This window comes from Synchiropus splendidus, chromosome 19, assembly GCF_027744825.2.
Source record: "Synchiropus splendidus isolate RoL2022-P1 chromosome 19, RoL_Sspl_1.0, whole genome shotgun sequence".
NCBI lineage: Eukaryota > Metazoa > Chordata > Actinopteri > Syngnathiformes > Callionymidae > Synchiropus > Synchiropus splendidus.
The window spans coordinates 14,120,474-14,132,427 of record NC_071352.1 but is presented as its reverse complement, the minus strand read 5'-3'; the positions used below and the strand labels follow the sequence as shown (position 1 = coordinate 14,132,427).

The 11,954-nt window shown below is 48.5% G+C and overlaps 3 protein-coding genes across 3 annotated transcripts; 2 read left to right on the top strand and 1 right to left on the bottom strand.

Annotated features, from left to right (window-relative positions):
- Positions 1-111: 111 nt before the first annotated feature.
- swsap1 (SWIM-type zinc finger 7 associated protein 1) lies at positions 112-1,361 on the bottom strand. The gene is made up of 2 exons (XM_053852706.1): positions 997-1,361; positions 112-722 (listed from the first exon to the last, which is right to left on the bottom strand). Exons 1-2 carry the CDS (start codon positions 1,255-1,257, stop codon positions 189-191), a joined length of 795 nt encoding a protein of 264 aa, XP_053708681.1. The 5' UTR covers positions 1,258-1,361; the 3' UTR covers positions 112-188.
- Positions 1,257-6,032, top strand: znf653 (zinc finger protein 653). Its single transcript, XM_053852705.1, has 9 exons — positions 1,257-1,838; positions 1,919-1,959; positions 2,089-2,376; positions 3,657-3,934; positions 4,005-4,195; positions 4,273-4,384; positions 4,451-4,565; positions 4,629-4,728; positions 5,514-6,032. The coding sequence occupies exons 1-9, from the start codon at positions 1,492-1,494 to the stop codon at positions 5,689-5,691; spliced, it is 1,650 nt and encodes a 549-aa protein (XP_053708680.1). The 5' UTR covers positions 1,257-1,491; the 3' UTR covers positions 5,692-6,032.
- An 881-nt stretch (positions 6,033-6,913) lies between these two features.
- tspan34b (tetraspanin 34b) lies at positions 6,914-11,915 on the top strand. The gene is made up of 8 exons (XM_053852709.1): positions 6,914-7,045; positions 8,708-8,792; positions 8,858-9,073; positions 10,290-10,364; positions 10,425-10,532; positions 10,591-10,731; positions 10,802-10,891; positions 11,571-11,915. The coding sequence occupies exons 2-8, from the start codon at positions 8,736-8,738 to the stop codon at positions 11,622-11,624; spliced, it is 741 nt and encodes a 246-aa protein (XP_053708684.1). The 5' UTR covers positions 6,914-7,045; positions 8,708-8,735; the 3' UTR covers positions 11,625-11,915.
- The last annotated feature ends 39 nt before the right edge of the window (positions 11,916-11,954 follow it).

Below are 11,954 nucleotides of genomic sequence, written 5' to 3'. Positions count from 1 at the left end.
TTTTATGTTTTTTTTTTTTTAAATCATAACTTTCATCAGGAAGCATGTGAAAATGTGTAGAAATGTATCTTCAAATATTTTTGTAAATAATTGCCATAAAAATATTGTGAACTTTATTTTCAGTTGATTGAACATTAGAACGCACTCGGTCTATTTCGAATATCCAACGTAAAGGTCAGAATTCTCTCTCATCTTTTCGTCAACTTGAACTCCATTGAATCGTCGGCGCCGACCAGCAGCTGCCACTGGGCGTCCACCGCAGAGCTGGAGGCCTCGCTGACTCCTGGACCAGAGAAGTAAATGTTCCAGATCTCCTGCAGCCCACTGGCAGCCGCTTCGTAGCTGCTGTCTCTGTCCAGCGTGCACCTTCCTGAGAAGTAGCGGTCGAGAACGTCCAGGACTGGAGGAGACTGGAGGAGACTGGAGCTCCAGGCGACGTCTTCTGACTGGAAGGAGGCCAGGACGCGACACGACGCAGAGCTGGACACCCGCCGCTCCAGGATGGACGTGAGGAAAGCTGCAGTGTCGCACAGGAGAGCGGCTAAATGTGCAGCCGAGGAGAGTTCTCTGGTGAGGCCAGGACCGGGACCAGCCAGGAAACCCTCCAGCCGGTCCACGATGATCAGGGAGGGCGGCGACGGCTCCAGGCTGCCGGATTCATGGAGGCGCGCCACCTGCTGGAGAAGCTCCGCCAGTGTTCCCGGATAGGAAAACTTGATTTTCTTGAGGGAGAAAATAATAGAAACCCGCAGAAACATGATCGTGTCAGTTCACAGTACTGTGTTAAAACATTCTCTGGTGAGATTTTTTTTGCATATTATTCATAGAAACAATGTCGCAATTATAGCCATAGTAGATTATTGAATATGTAAACAAACATTCCACATGAAGGAATTTTATTTTCATATCAGATACTAATATTTAAATAACTTTCATTCATTCGTTTCATTTTAATCCTGCATGTTGACAGAATAGCGGCAGGCGCACGGTCCTCACCTTCAGGCTCTCCGGACTCACGTTAGGAACGCACCTTTGCAGACACACCGGAAGACGAGGGATCTCAGCTTGGGCGAAGAACTGCACTGCCATCCCCGCCTGAGCTGCGGCGGTCACGGCCGCCAGCAGCAGCAACGACCGACAGATGCGCTGCTCCCCGACCAGCAGCGCGTTGCAAGCAGGAGGCAAAGAACCACCGACCTTTTCTACACCTTCGCCAGAAGAAAACGCCAGAAAAACTCGTTTGAGAATGTCCACCATTTTCCAACTTTTTTTCTTGAAAGTTCCGCGCGTCTTTTTTTACATATCACACGCTGGTGTCACTGCGAATGCTGTCCGTGGAAACAACACTAGTTCCGCTTTCCTTCTTTGTAGAAATGTGCGAACGTATGTCCCTAAAATATACAGAAAGCACCCATGTTTATTATGGTTTAATAATCAAAATATAAGTGGAATTTGAGGAAAGAAAGGTTCGATTTTTTTGTTTTGTTTTTAATGGCGAACACTTCCGGTGTCCGAGTCGAAACATCAGCTGGTGAAGCCAAGATGGCGCGCAGCCCGACGGAGTCCCAGCTTCCACTGGGAGATGAGTCAGTTGCGGGGCCGAGGAGAGGCTCGGCGAGACGCTGTCGGGGGCGACCGAAGCTGACGGAGTCGGACCGCGCGCAGAGGCGACTGGAGTCCCGGAAGAAATACGACGTTCGGAGAGTTTACCTGGGAGAGTCGCACAAGCTGTGGAGCGAGGTCCGCAGGAAGACGAGTCTGAGTGATGCGGGTCTGGCGGACCACCTCATGCTGCTCTACTCCACCTTCGGAGAGAATCACCAGCGAGGGCACTGTGGGTTGGTGTCCTTCCTTCCACCGTTACGGTCTGCAGAAGGTGGTTTTCCTAGTTTGAACTTGAGCTGTTGCTTTGCTGCAGGGTGACGGATGATGCACAGAATGTATGGAGACCGGAAAAAGGTACGAGTGAAGCACCGATTCATTGTTGGCGTCATGTGTTGTAAATGAAAGATTCCAGTCTAAATGGTTGTTACATTCTGCCTGAAAACTGAAAATCTAAAGCGAGCTTGGATTCTCTCCCACTGTCAGGTGTGAAGGAGAGTGTGACCAGCTTGCGCAGCCTGGTCCGATGGTACCAGGACCACTCCGGCTCCTGTCCCGACGAGCCCCACCTGCGAGCGCTGCGGCCTCACTCCCACTGCTCCACCGCCGCCGTCTGGAGGTGTGACTCCGACCACTCCTTCGTGCAATATCTGATCTCTTCGCCGGCAGAGGCCGCCGACTCTGAGCAGGAGGAGGACAAGCGAGAGAAACCAGCCAGAGGTGATGCGAGCCGGAGGAAACGGAAGCAGGCGGCCGCTCACAAGCATCCAGGAGGTGTGGTCTATACCAGGGGTTCTTCACCTTGTTGGCTCGAGGCCCACCTTTTCCACAACAAGAGGGTCCGGGGCCCATTTACGGAATAGATCTGATTCCGTACTGTGATGAGTGATTTCTGATTCCAGAGCTACTCATTTCATTTAGTTCGATAACCAGACACATAAACAAACCAAAACCTTGTGACATGACATGAAACCATGTGATCAGCGCAAAGATATTACTCATGGAAAAGTCCAACCAGCAGCAGAAACAGGTGCAAGTCATGTTCATCAAATTTACTAAAGAAAAAAAAAGAAGAAAAAAAATACCCTTGATGCAAACTGTGGAGAAAATTAGAAATGCTGTACGTCATGAATATAATTCAAATAAATAGAATGAAACATCTAAATATGCTAAATATTTTATTTTTACATAAATAAACACTAAGTGTAAATGTAAGTGTTTATCCATATCATTCCTGAAACAAAATATATTCTGGGTGCAATGTGCACAATCAGAGCGCAGGAGGTATTAACATTATAAGAGTTTTTGAACAGTAATAATAATAAGAATAATAATAACAATAAGAATAATAAGAATAATAATAACAACAATAATAATAATAATAGTGTTTTTTTATCTATATATTCATCATATTGCTGTAACTTTTTCTTCTCTGCTATGGGACGTGATCTGATGGATATATCAAAAATAAATCAAAATTGGTATTTCTTTAACAATGTTGTCATATTAACACAAAACAGACAGATGTTAATTGACATTTTCGTACTGTGATGAGTGATTTCTGATTCCAGAGCTACTCATTTCATTTAGTTCGATAACCAGACACATAAACAAACCAAAACCTTGTGAAATGACATGAAACCATGTGATCAGCGCAAAGATATTACTCATGGAAAAGTCCAACCAGCAGCAGAAACCGGTGCAGGTCGTGTTCATCAAATTTACTAAAGAAAAAAAAAGAAGAAAAAAAATACCCTTGATGCAAACTGTGGAGAAAATTAGAAATGCTGTACGTCATGAATATAATTCAAATAAATAGAATAAAACATCTAAATATGCTAAATATTTTATTTTTACATAAATAAACACTAAGTGTAAATGTAAGTGTCGCCATAAAAGGCTCAAGTGTATTAAAACTGAACGTCTTGCGGCCGGACCTCTACGGGGCGCTCGCGGCCCCATCATGGGCCCCGGCCCTGTGGTTAGGAATCACTGCTCTATACCACGGTGGTAGCCTCCAGGTGGTAACACACGCTTCACTGATATTCCCTCAGCTTTGTTGGTTCCTCTGGAAGAAACGCAGGAGGACGCAGCTGCGACCCTGGAGTGCAGTCTGGAAGTCTCCACCAAAGACCTGCCTCTGACTCAGGAGTCGTCCTGGAACGGGTCGGCAGTGTCCGAGAGCTTGAGCGCTTCCGTTCATCTGGGCTCTGAGCTGCTGGTGCCAGCGTCCATGCAAGAGCCTGAGGAAATGTTTGACCCTCCGAGTCTCCAAAGTGTGGTGGCCGGCGGTGACGCGGTGGATGAAAGGACAGCGTTGGACGCCTCTCAGGTCAGCCGAGCTTCAGCACCCCAACTCTGTGACCTTCATTCAGGAGGTTGACCATGGCTCTGTCTGCCAGTTGATCATCATTACGAGCCCCACGTTTGAGGCTCTGGCTTCAGAGGGGATTCAGCTCAACATGGCTGCCGAGGTCAGCACGGCGATGGAAGGCTACCAGCCGGAAGAGAAGCTTGCAGCTGAGGAGGAGGAGCAGCTGCTGCAGCCTCTGGTCACCAACCTGCAGCTGAGCTGCGAGAGCAGCCGAGGCAGGTTAGTGGCCCGACTCTGAGGCTCACACTCATGACGCCTGCAGGGGGAGCCAGTGAGACCTGTCTGCGTGTGGTCAGGTCACGGAGGAACAGACGCGGTCAGGTGATCGAGGCCGACGGCATGTTGAAGATGTTCCACTGTCCATACGAAGGCTGCAGTCAGGTGTATGTGGCCATCAGCAGCTTCCAGGTAGCGCTCAGGTCTCCCCAGCTGCCGCCTGTGACCGGGACTAAAGTCTCCCTCCGCTTCTTCCAGAATCACGTCAACCTGGTCCACAGGAAGGGACGGACCAAGGTGTGTCCTCACCCCGGCTGTGGGAAGAAGTTCTACCTGTCCAACCACCTGCAGCGCCACATGATCATCCACTCAGGTGGGTCCCGCTCCTCGGAGGTCTGGGGCAGGTCTAGGTGTGACCACGTGTCTGCCCGTGCAGGGGTCCGGGACTTCACCTGCGAGACGTGTGGCAAGTCCTTCAAGCGCAAAAACCACCTGGAGGTTCACCGACGCACTCACACCGGCGAGACCCCGCTGCAGTAAGAAGTCGCCCTCCACACTCACGGCAGACCCTCCAGTGTCTGATGCAGGGTTCAGAGTTCAGTTCCTCACTCCACTTTCTGGAAATCATTTCAAGTAATAAGTCAAATGTCAATGTGACACCGCCTACACAAGTGTGTTTCTACAGCAAAACGCACCAAAGTATGCGTCAGTAGTGAGGATGTTTCTATCTCTGATGAAGTATTGCAATTGTAGTGTTATTAACGATAACTTGTATATATTCATGTATTACATACAGGTATATGACTTTTTTTAAAAGTAAAAATTATAAATTTTGAATTAAAGAATATTGAATCACTAAAGCAATTTTTTTGGTCATAAAAAATATCTTTTTCAATTTGATCATTGTTTACAAATATCTATACATTACAAACATGTATATTTATATCTATATTTTAAAGGCACCCTTAGCTGAACAAAAGCATCTGTTTGCTTTGGTTCAGGGAGGTTTTTCTCTACACAATGACCAGGGTTTCCACGACTCTGAATGGACTTGAAATTCTTATAAAATTGAAATTCCTTGACAAATATTTTCAAGACATGAAAAGAGCTTCAGTTTAAATAAGGTGATATAAAAACTTGAATATAGCCGCCATGGTGATTTACCCCTGGTCAAAGTGTAATTGTTTTGCTCTGATGTGAAACTATGAAGTTCATTCTTATTTATCCCGCATAAAGTCAGTGTATTCAGGAGCATGGGCTGCTCTGAGGTTTTATTTTTCATTTATCGTGTGACGGGTGCGGTCTGTGTCCCTCTCTTCAGGTGTGAGATCTGCGGCTACCAGTGTCGCCAGCGCGCCTCGCTCAACTGGCACATGAAGAAGCACACGAGCGAGGCCCACTACACGTTCACCTGCGAGCTCTGCGACAAGCGCTTCGAGCGGCTGGACAGTGTCAAGTTCCACAAGCTCAAGAGCCACCCGGAGAAGCAGAACTCGTGATGCCTTCAGGGACATGAAGCCTGCTGTCATCATCTTGACCTCGACCGATGCTGGCGCCCTCCTGTGGCTACTTCATTGGCTCATTTGGTTAGGCCCCGCCCCCTCGGAGCGGGTCCAAGCCTCACCTTTGCCATATTTATTTTTTCATTCAGGTGTTTCATAAATGGAAGCATTTGTGCGTGACGTGAGCACGGTGCAGTTCTCTGGTCTTGGACGTGTCCGCTGACCCAGGGAACCAGTGGGAGGGCCTGTGAAGCTCCGGGCCCCGCCCTCTCCCTCCCTCAAATCCTGTCTATTGAAAAGCACTTTCTCTCTCTGATGTCGACTGATGCATTCACTAAAAACTCCTCTTCCTTTTGTGTCCTTTGTGAACGGTTCTTTTCTCAGAATCGATGACATAACTGCCACATTCAAGTTTGTGTGAGTAAGCGTGAAGAAGAGAAGGTCAGTGAGGAGTGACGGAGAGATGAACAGCTGTCTCTTCATGTGACCCAAATGCCGGGTGACGTGTCGAGCTGCTGAGGCTTCATGATACAGTGTCCACCAGGTGGCACTCTTCTGGATTAGCGCAACCATTTCACTGACACCTCAAGTTATTTTTGAACTGAGAGCGCCACCTACTGAGCTCTGAAAATGTGGACAGTGTTTCATGAAGCTTCGGCAGCCCATCACTACGGTTGGCACTTCGGTCAGTCCCGATCCAGGTCCATCTGATGAGGAAGCCAGAATGAGGAGATCAAGATGGAGCATCTGTTGCTCACGCTCAAGGAGCAGCATCTGAGAAGAACGTTCTTGGATCTTGAAGACGACACCTGTTTACTACCATGAAGGTGATGAAGACCAGAGCTTGGCGTCAGAAGGGGCTCAGGTGACAGGTGCCACATCTGAGCAGAGGGTTGGTGAAGGACTTGATCTAAAGCACGGTGAACTGATGAACACTTCTGATTCATCCTGACACAGACATGGAGGATGTGAGTGAAAGGGCTGGACACCATGCACTGGTGGATCAATAGGACCACGTAGAAGCCTGGTGCAGGCCCCTCAGCTCCACTGCTGGACCACATGAATGGAGCAGTCTCATGTTCCTACCAGTTTTTCCTGCTGCTGTAGTGATAATAAGGTCATGAGGCGCACAGGTGATTCCCCTCCCTCCCTCAGGGAAGAGAGCACCATGGTAATGATGCGTGCTGCGCCGGTGCTCACACCCTCTCTCTGTCTGTCTCTCTCTCACTCTCTTGCTCTCTCTGTCTCTCACTCTGCCTCCACAGTCTTGTCACAGCTCTTTCAGTACCACACATCAGACTTGGACTCAGCAGGTGGTGGTCAGTAGAGACCAGGATTCTTGGAGAGGAAGGTAGGTTGCTTGTTTCTCTGGCTCCGCCCCTGTGGCGCCCGCTTCTCACCTGACTGAGGCGCCTCTGCTTGGACCACCGTCCTCCGACCTCTGACCCCCGACCTGCGGGGCTCACAGCCGGTGGCTCCCTCAGGTCCGGCTGGCTTCATGACCTCCAGCTTGCCTGTTTGTTTCAGAACTGACTTTGGTGCTGGACAGTAGGTTTGTGCTCCGTCACGCTTGTCTGTTTGAGCGCCACAAAAGACGACTGTTCTCCTCCTGAAGCAAACAAGTCTTCATTCAGTGGCCAAAGTCAGACTCTCACACGACACGTACGGCCCGGTCTCGCGTCCGATCTGCCGTTGTGATGTCGCCAAAATTCACTTCCCCATGTCGCCGCACATCAGGGGGAAGTTTCTGAAATCATCTCACGTATTCATCATCGTTTATTATCAATCAATGAGAATTACTTTTCCGCCATTTTACTACGGAATACAACACAATATGGAACACTGCTTATCTAAACGTTTTTATTCTTGTTAAAAACTTTTATGATTTTTTTATTTTTATTTTGAAAGACAGTTATTATCCACTGTTTGTATCCGCATATTTTTCTTAATAATTTCAATGTAAGAAATTATCATTTTAATGACTATTTTGTTTATAAAGCTTCATTTGTACTTTTTCTGGTATTGGTCTCATATTTTGCAATAACTCATATGCTATACGTTGTTTCGATGGGTCGTGTATTTGCATTCAAACCCCACCCAAACTTGGTCACCCTTTGCTAGTCATGTTTCTCAGATGTCGATTTCCACCAGTTGTTTATTTCCTCCGTATAAAAAGCTCTTGTATGAATCGTCTTTAATCTCTCTCCTCATGCGATGTCACTTTCCACTGTGACCCATCATGTTGTTCCACTCGTTCTTTAGTATTAAACTCAGTTGTGTTCCGCTTCCCCCACTTGTCCATCGAAGTGCTGAGACGCGAGTGTGTGTCGAGCAGGAAGTCTGCTCTCGCCCACTGAAAGTTGTTTTATCATCCGGCCGATCAGAAGAAACAAACGTGATAAAGAGGAAACCTTCTTATCTCACTGCTCTTTCCTCCATTTACATATTGAATTGGTGCGTCATTGGTGTGTAGCGAGCCTTGCGACTTCCTCATTTGACTCTAAAACCAACATGAGTGTAACCTGAGATGCGCCGGGCTCACGCGTGTCATGCAGATCTGAGCGGCCCCTCGGCTGTTGTTGTCAAATGTCGAGTATTTGGGGCTTTTCTTTCGCCTCCCGGACACAGTGCTTGTCTGAGGCTGGGTCGTGGGGGCAGTGCCTGCAGTCCAGAGGCCTGGACTTTCCTCTCGGTCTTCAGGGTGGATGTGGAGGAGGACTGTGGTCACCTAAGTCAGCTCAGTCCCTTGGCCTCCTCCCGTCCTCAGATAAGATGCTGCCTCTTCTGCAGAGGAGTGGATCTACTCTGAGCTTCTCCCAGAAGGTGGAGCTTCTCAGAGAGTCCAGTAGTGGTCCTCCTCACACTCCCAAGCAAGACTGCAAGATAACTAGTCCTCTTCCCAGCCTTGAAACTTCTACTCCCTTACTGATATTTATAAGAAAACGCCGATAGAGACAGAAGAACCCAGACTTTCTTTCTGTTCATTTCACATTCACATCATTTCTGATTCTAGCTTTCAGGTTGGAAAATCAGCGGTAACCATGGGCTGCTTTGGATTCCTGAAGTTCATGATGTTCGTCTTCAACGGCATCATCTTTGTGAGTTCACGTCGCGAGCCGCGCAGGACCGATGTGGCGGTGGAGTCACCAGAGTCTCTCCGCAGCTGGCGGGCGCCGCCATCCTGGGCGTGGGCATCTGGGTGAAGGTGGACAGCAGCTCCATCTTCGACCTGCTGGGGAAGGTGAAGAACCTCCCTCCGGAGCTGAGTCAGGTGCTGCATGTTGGATACCTGCTCATCGCCATTGGCGCCCTGCTGCTGCTCATCGGCTTCCTGGGCTGCTGCGGCGCGGTGAAGGAGAGTCGCTGCATGCTGCTGCTGGTACGCTGCCGCTTCGTCCCACCCAAATATCACCTGTTTTCATTTGTTGTATCATGAGAGGAAACCAAACGCGTCCACATGGCTCCTGCTTCGCTCACACAAAGGTGTTCACTCCCACTCAGTCCCCCCGCAACACGAGCAGGTGGAACAAAAAAGATCTGCACATTTCAAACGATAATATGTAAAAATGTATTGTTTCACTATAATTTCTGGGCATCTCTAGAAATAACAAAACAAATATTAAGCCAAACTTCCTGCCATTCTAATGGCAGCTCCATAAACCATCACACGATAAACTGTTAGAAAACAAAGTGATTCAACAACAGTAAGAGATGAGAACAATTTGCTAAGTATGGATTAGATTTTTTGTTCAGTAACGCTGACAAATGACACATTGAAACTGTCAGGAATTGAGTTAGTTTCTCATGTGCACAATAAGCCAACATCATCTATGTTAGCTCGTGTGTGGAGGATGCAGCCACACCTGTTGCAAAACCAAAAATATTTTCCCACAACTTTCATTTCAAATGTGAAGTTTTTTCCCGCCACTGTGGATGGGAGAAATACTTGAGTTACCTGGATGTAACTTCAGTTCTGTGAATGCATGCGGAGCCCGAGGAACGATGACATGAAAAGTGTCAACAAACCTGGCAGCTTTTGAACAAGATGGCAGTTAAAGGAACAAATAATAACAACTGATAGAGAAGAGGAAATGAAAACCAGACAAGGCCAATACATAGTCGGACACACACAGAGAGAAAGTGACAAAACCGCTTTAGAACCGATGACATCAGCAGCATGACGGAACAAAGTCTGGTCTTCAGGCGACTATAAAAGCTCCTCCGCCGTCCTTGACTCTCAGGAGAGTTTCATGATCTGACATGGAAGAGGTCACTTTAGGTCACACGCTGGGCTCCTTCTTGAAGACGAATCAAAGGCGCCTGGTCAGTTTGTTTTGGGGAGACGTCGCCGATCCCCCTCTCCTGACGGAGGATGGCAGCTTCTTGTCAGTGGACACCGTCGATGTGAGCGGCGCAGAAGACGCGCTGGTCTGGCAGGAGGAGCGCGACACGATGGAGCAGGACGTGGAGTGGACCCTGCTGGTGACCGCGTCTCTGAGGGGGGTCTGGAGACGGATCAAGGAGCTGTGTGCTCGACACTGCAGCGGGACCTGCCCCCCACTATAGAAGCTTCTCACCAACTGTCCTCCCTCCAGTTCTTCATCATCGTTCTGGTGGTCTTCATCGCTGAGGTGGTCGGCGCCATCATCATCCTGGTGTTCAGACCCCTGGTGAGTCGAGGGTTGATGCTGCGATGGAGGTTGGTGTCTGAATGTTCTGCTGTGCCTCAGGCCGGAGATCTTCTGGCCCAGATCGGGGCGGCGGCAGTCAAGAACATCAGGAAGGACTACGGGAAGAACCCCGACATCACCATTCTGTGGAACACCACCATGAGCGCCGTGAGTTGTAGCAGAGGCTCCGCCCCTGCTGAAGGTAGTAACACCCCTCTGCGTGCAGATGAGCTGCTGTGGCTTCTACAACGCCTCCGACTTCCTGGGCTCTCCCTATTACTCTGGCAACGACAACAAGTACCCCCCGCTGTGCTGCAGCCACTCGGCCGACAACCCGTGCAACCAGAGCATGGCTGAGACTTCCCCGGTGAGACACAAGAGTGTGCCCCCCCGCCCGCTCCACCTGCCTCATCCCTGTTGGTTCCTCTCTTCCCCAGGTGCCGGGTTGCTTCTCAAAGTTCACCGGGATGATCGAAAGCAACACTGGAGCCATTGTTGCTGTGGCACTGGCGATCGCAGCTTTAGAGGTGAGTCACACGTGCGACTCTCCTCTCTCTTAGGTTTGCAGCTTCAATGAAAGTCCAGTGGAGAGATAAGGTCTGCGGCTGGACCACGATAGGGAGGGGCCGCTGCGGGACATATCCCAGCTGCCTCCTTTCCAGGAACTCCTTTTTATTACACAAGACCCATCATGTGACCAGCTCTCCATGGAGAGCAGCTGTGGCCTAGACCTCCCTCTCTAGAGAAGCCTCCTCCAGAGTGCCCTGGGTCTGCACCGGGACCCCCACCTCACTTCTCTGTGGGGGCTCTTTGTCTGTCTCCCCAGGATGGTTGAGCTCCAACAGAGTCACTGACATTTTAGCAACTACTCCAAGGGCGCTGTGTGACGCCACATCGGTTCAGTACACAACCCGAATGGATGATACGTGATGTTCTCCTCAGATACTTGTCTCATTGCTGACTTTTCACAATAATCACCAATGGTGCAACAAAAAAACACACACAAAAAAAATCACTATTATTATAAAATATTTGTATGTATTTTTCTTCTTCTTCTTTTTTATTCCTTTATTATTATTGTTATTATTAATAGTAATGAGAAGAATTAGAGCACAGCGTCAACATCCTTTCTCTCTAGCGACCTTGAACTGAAGTGGCTAATGAGCCTGACTGAGACTCACCGTGCAACCGTTCAACTCCCGACAGGTCTGCGCCATGATCGTCTCCATGGTCCTCTACTGCCAAGTCAAGTCCAGGTGAGGTCGACGGAGGAGAGCGACGAGCCGGAACCCTGGAGATGTTTCATTCTTCTCACCAGAGCCTTTCATTCCAGCCATCAGCTGCCTGTTTTAATATTGGAAAATGACTCATAACTGCAGCTTCACTGCCACATGCAAATCGCCGCCAAATTGTTTTCCTCTCCGTTAATGTGTTTATCCTTTTATATTTTTATTTTCTTCATCACGGTTTGACTTTTTATGGTTGTTACGGTCACATTTTTGCGCCTAAAACATCAATATTCATGTGATTTAATATGAAATAAAGGATTACTTTACGACCATTTATCTTGAGTGTTATGTGTTTTGAAAT

Excerpts from the sequence above, each read along its gene's own strand:
- swsap1 (XM_053852706.1), bottom strand. The coding sequence starts at position 1,257 with ATGGTGGACATTCTCAAACGAGTTTTTCTGGCGTTTTCTTCTGGCGAA. Across the intron at positions 723-996 it reads TGAGTCCGGAGAGCCTGAAG|AAAATCAAGTTTTCCTATCC; the intron begins GTGAGGACCGTG and ends TTCTCCCTCAAG.
- znf653 (XM_053852705.1), top strand. The coding sequence starts at position 1,492 with ATGGCGAACACTTCCGGTGTCCGAGTCGAAACATCAGCTGGTGAAGCC. Across the intron at positions 1,960-2,088 it reads TGTATGGAGACCGGAAAAAG|GTGTGAAGGAGAGTGTGACC; the intron begins GTACGAGTGAAG and ends TCCCACTGTCAG. Across the intron at positions 3,935-4,004 it reads CAGCGTTGGACGCCTCTCAG|TTGATCATCATTACGAGCCC; the intron begins GTCAGCCGAGCT and ends TCTGTCTGCCAG.
- tspan34b (XM_053852709.1), top strand. The coding sequence starts at position 8,736 with ATGGGCTGCTTTGGATTCCTGAAGTTCATGATGTTCGTCTTCAACGGC. Across the intron at positions 8,793-8,857 it reads TCTTCAACGGCATCATCTTT|CTGGCGGGCGCCGCCATCCT; the intron begins GTGAGTTCACGT and ends GTCTCTCCGCAG. Across the intron at positions 10,365-10,424 it reads TCCTGGTGTTCAGACCCCTG|GCCGGAGATCTTCTGGCCCA; the intron begins GTGAGTCGAGGG and ends GCTGTGCCTCAG.